At 42.0% G+C, this 4542-nt stretch overlaps 1 protein-coding gene across 4 annotated transcripts in view; it reads left to right on the forward strand.

The window, feature by feature from the left end:
• Opa1 (OPA1 mitochondrial dynamin like GTPase) overlaps window positions 1-4292 on the forward strand; it is a 71663-nt gene extending 67371 nt beyond the window's left edge. For all 4 annotated transcript variants that reach the window (XM_021208946.1, XM_021208947.1, XM_021208945.2 and 1 more), the window contains 2 exons: window positions 1435-1509; window positions 4169-4292. In XM_021208946.1, the coding sequence (XP_021064605.1) occupies window positions 1435-1499 (65 nt within the window). In that variant the 3' untranslated portion in view covers window positions 1500-1509; window positions 4169-4292. The remainder of the gene's footprint in view (window positions 1-1434; window positions 1510-4168) is intronic.
• Window positions 4293-4542: the final 250 nt, after the last annotated feature.

Here is a 4542-nt window from a genome sequence, read left to right on the forward strand (position 1 = left end):
GCGGAATGGTTTAGCTAATGAAGTGCATGAATATGAAACTCTGAAAAATACTTAGAAAAAAATCACTTGTTTTTAAACCATTGAATGGATTTGTTTTAAAGCTAAAACTGGATCATTTAGGAAAGCCAAAAGTGTTTACTGGTTTAACTGCTCCTTAAGAAATGGAAGCTAGGCTCAGTAGTGATTGTGCAGGCCTTTAATTCCAGCACTTAGGCAGAGGCAGGCAGATCTCTGTGAGTTCAAGGCCAGCCTAGTCCACAGAGCAAGTTCCAGGATAACCAGGGCTACACAGAGAGACCTTGTGTCCAAAAAGGAAAAAAGAAAAAGAAAAACTAAAAAAAATGAGGAGGAAGAGAAGAAAAGTAAGCAAAAGGGAAAAAGAAATGATGGAAGCGAGCCCACCAGAAAAATGTACATGATGTAGATTGCAGTCTGAGGGCCTGCAAGACGGCTCAGTGGGTATTGTAGTTTGCTTCTGTGTTGTAGTGCTAAAATACTGAGTGAAAACAACTGCGAGAGGAGAAGTTTATTTTGCTTATACTTCAGGTTACAGTCATCACTGAGATCAAGGCAGGAGCTTGAAGTAGAAGCCATAGAGGAGTGGAATGGTGCTCACTGGCTTGCTGTCTCGCTGGCTCATGCTCAGCTCCCTTTCCTTATACAGCCCAGGACTACCTACCTACCTAAGGATGGTGCCGCCCACAGTAGGCTGGACCCTCCCACGTCAGTCAGCAATCAAGAAATCTTCCACAAGCCTGTCTGATCAAGGCAGTTCTTCATTTGAGGTTGCCTATTCCTAAGCGACCCTAGGTTGTATCAAGTTGACAACCAAAATTAACCATCACAAGTCTGTCCTTGTCAGCTTGGTACCCAATCACATCCCTTTATAGGGTAGTTTTGCCTGATGTTCCCGGATACTTTATATTTTACTTTATATTTTAAAGCATCGTTTTCCAGATTTGGGATGGTTAAATAGTCTCCTGGCTTTGATCTTTCACTGTTGTCATTGAGACAAAAGGGTCTGGCAGTGCAGCCCGGGATAGCATTCACCTCCTAGTCAGCCTCCCAAATGCTGGTTTACAGACAGGAGCCACCATTTCTAGTTACTCTTCATTCCTAAAAATAGCCTTAGCATCCCTTTGGTAGAGCTTCAAGGAGTCTGTGAATACACCTATGTGTAGGTACCCACAGCTTTATTTAATAACTTCCTAAAGGGGTCTGTCAAGTGTTTCTCCCCTCCCCTTCCACAAAGTGGCTGCTTGCTGCTCTTCTGATCCACGTGGACATGGACCACCAGAGGTGAAAGTGGTTTCCTCCCTTTTCCTCAACAGTTAAAGTTTTATAGATGATTTAATAATAAGGAAATGTCTCTAATAATTTCTGATGCCTTTGAAAAGTAAATGTGTTTGTATTTATCTCTTTTTATCTCCATAGAGAAAGTTAGAGAAATTCAAGAAAAACTTGATGCTTTCATTGAAGCTCTTCACCAGGAGAAGTAGACTGTGTCAAGTGAGTGATTCTGAGACTGAGCATATCACATGCAAAGCATGTTTCTGAAACCTTTCCTAATAGTGTATGGGTCTGTGACTGCCTCGCCTTTGCTTCTCTACTGTGCGACCCTTGTGACCGCACCGGCCTCCTGAGCATTAGGCCACACGTTAAAGCCTTTGATTGCCTTCTAGCTCAACTAAAATCATCCTCCAGAACTCATGTCAGACAGAACCAGGGTTAGTAAGGATATTTTATAGTGATGATTTTCGAACATGCAGATTACTTGTTTTCTGTATTGAAAAATGGATCTGGGTTCGTATTTATCTTAACCTCTTGCTCACAGTAGGTAATTGTGTATGTTAAATATTCAGCTAACAAAGCTTCTTTATTTGGCTTGACTAATAATTAACAATTAGTAAATGTTCTTAATCTACTTCTTTTGCTTACAAAATTTAAATAGGCCTTTTTCCTATTTATATCATTTAAGTAGCATTAGAATTTGTTACTCTAATATAGCTAATTTTTAATTATCAGTAGGGAAGTTCTATCAGTAAGTCACTGGCTTTGATTAAGTTGAGATAAGAATTGTGTCTAAGCTATTATAACTTATTTAAATCTTTTACTGCTGAAGAACTTTGGTGAGTGGATAGTTCCCTGCCTCATGTCCAGTTCCTCCCAGGGTAGAAAGCCTTTAGAACCAGGGACATTGTGCTTCTCCACCACAGGGGAAGTTGGGAGAATTAGCTGGCCAGGGTGGTACTACTTGGATTATGCATTATTCAGAGCAGTATACCAGCAATGAGTAGGGGAGGAAGGAGTTAGGAAGCCTTAGAGGAGATACCAAGGAGCTCACTAAACTGGCAAAGTGCTTGGCGTGCAAGCGGGAGCATTTGAGTTCAGTCCCCAGCGCTTACATGAAAGGCCTGGCTTGTGATCCCAGTGCTGGAGAGGTAGAGGCAGGATCCCTGGGCTCTCTGACCTAGCCTTTGCTCTTGGGGAGCACCAGATCTCATGGCATTTTGTTTTCAGAAGTGGCATTAAATGAAGAATCTATGAAACCCTGTTAAAAATAAAAGCTATAGGCCGGGCAATGGTGGTGCACGCCTTTAATCCCAGCACTTGGGAGGCAGAGGCAGGCGGATTTCTGAGTTTGAGGACAGCCTGGTCTACAGAGTGAGTTCCAGGACAGCCAGGGCTACACAGAGAAACCCTGTCTCAAAAAAACAAAAATAGATAGATAGATAGATAGATAGATAGATAGATAGATAGATAGATAGATAGATAGATAGATAGATAGATAGATAGATGGAAGCTATAGACTAGGGGGGATAACATAATGGTTAGAACCCATCAGGCAGCACACTCCTTCCTGCAACTCCAGCTCCAAGAGCTACAACAGCCTCTTCTGCAGGCACTACACTCATGTGCATACACATAATTTTTAAAAATAAGTCACAGAGAGAGATACAAATATATTTAAGCTACATGAGGGAGTCTAAAGCCAGCTGGCATCTTACATAATAGATGGAAGTCTCTAAGGTAACCTAGTCAGGAGAGAGTGGTTTCCCTGCCTGGACATACCTTTGTTTGTTTGTTTGTTTGTTTTCTTCTAGAGGCAATCCCGAGGTGCAGGCTGTGGTGAGATTTGTATGTAGGAAAGCCCTGAGCAAGGGAAGCCATCCTAATTTCCCTGATCTACCTGTCTGAGGTCCCTAAGGCCTTTCTTTCCCCCTCTGCTTCTATGCCTCTAGAGACTTTCACAGCATTTGTAAATTGGACAGCTGGCCTATTTCCTACCTCAAGTATCAGTATCCATTAGTGGAGTGAATCTGGAGAGGGCAGCCTTGCTTTAGTTTGACCATTTTGTTAAAGTCACCCAGTATCTGAAAGAATAGCTCCCCCTTTGTAATTTCAGCACTCGTAGGGTGCCTCTGACTAGCAGAATGACTTTTCTATGCAGTCGTTGTAATGCTTTAAGAAAGAGGTCTAGGGCTGGAGAGATGGCTCAGTGGTTAAGAGCACTGACTGCTCTTCCAGAGGTCCTGAGTTCAATTCCCAGCAACCACATGATGGCTCACCACCATCTATAATGGAATCTGATGCCCTCTTCTGGAGTGTCTGAAGACAGCTACAGTGTACTCATATAAATAAAATAAATCTTTTTTTTTTAAGTGTGAATAAAAGAAAACAGTCCATAATGTGTGTGGTACACTCCTGAGCAGAGACAGGCACTTCTCTGTGAGTTCTAGGACAGCCAGAGCTACATAGAGAAACCCTGTCTCTAAGAAAGAAAAAAAGAAGAAAAAGAAAGAAATGAATTCTGGGACGGAAACCTGACAGCCTGAGTTCAATCCCCAAGACCCACAAAATGGAAGCAAAGAAGTGACTCTGCTAGCTGTCCTCTGGCCTCCACACCCACACTGTGGCACAAGTATACATACAAACATACACATGCATAAATGATAGGAAAACATTGGGGGGAAAAAAAGAAATCCCAGTATTTACATCATATATTTGATAAAATTGTGCTACTATTTTATGGCTGATATAGATAATTTTAATCTAGCAGATTTGAACAGTTAAGCTTTAATTTTATAATCATGTCGTGATAAAGTTGCTTATATCTGTCCATTTGTCTTGCCAAATCTAAGTTTATCAAATGGGTTTGTTCCTACAGAATCCTGCTCACAATGTAATCACCTCTGCATTCATTTGAAGAATGAAAACCTCAGCCTTTTGTCCTGCCTCCTTTTCTCCTGTTCTACCCTTTTCAGTGCAAAATAAAGTCACAGGGTAAAAGTAATGTGCGTGTGTTCCAGGCACTTAACCTGCAGCTGCCGTTTGAGCAGAAGAACCCTGGAGATGGCATCCACGGTCTGTGCGCTTGTGCTGACAGCAGACATTGGGGAAACATAATTGGTGTGGCCGTGAGGCTTAGTCCTCAAAGATGAGGACGTTGCTCTTTCGAGTCTGATTTGTGGTGGCACTGATGTGATTCATTATGGGTGTTATCAGACATATAGTGGTAACTGCTCTGGAATAAAACTTACG

Source organism: Mus pahari, chromosome 12, assembly GCF_900095145.1.
Source record: "Mus pahari chromosome 12, PAHARI_EIJ_v1.1, whole genome shotgun sequence".
Classification (NCBI taxonomy): Eukaryota; Metazoa; Chordata; class Mammalia; order Rodentia; family Muridae; genus Mus; species Mus pahari.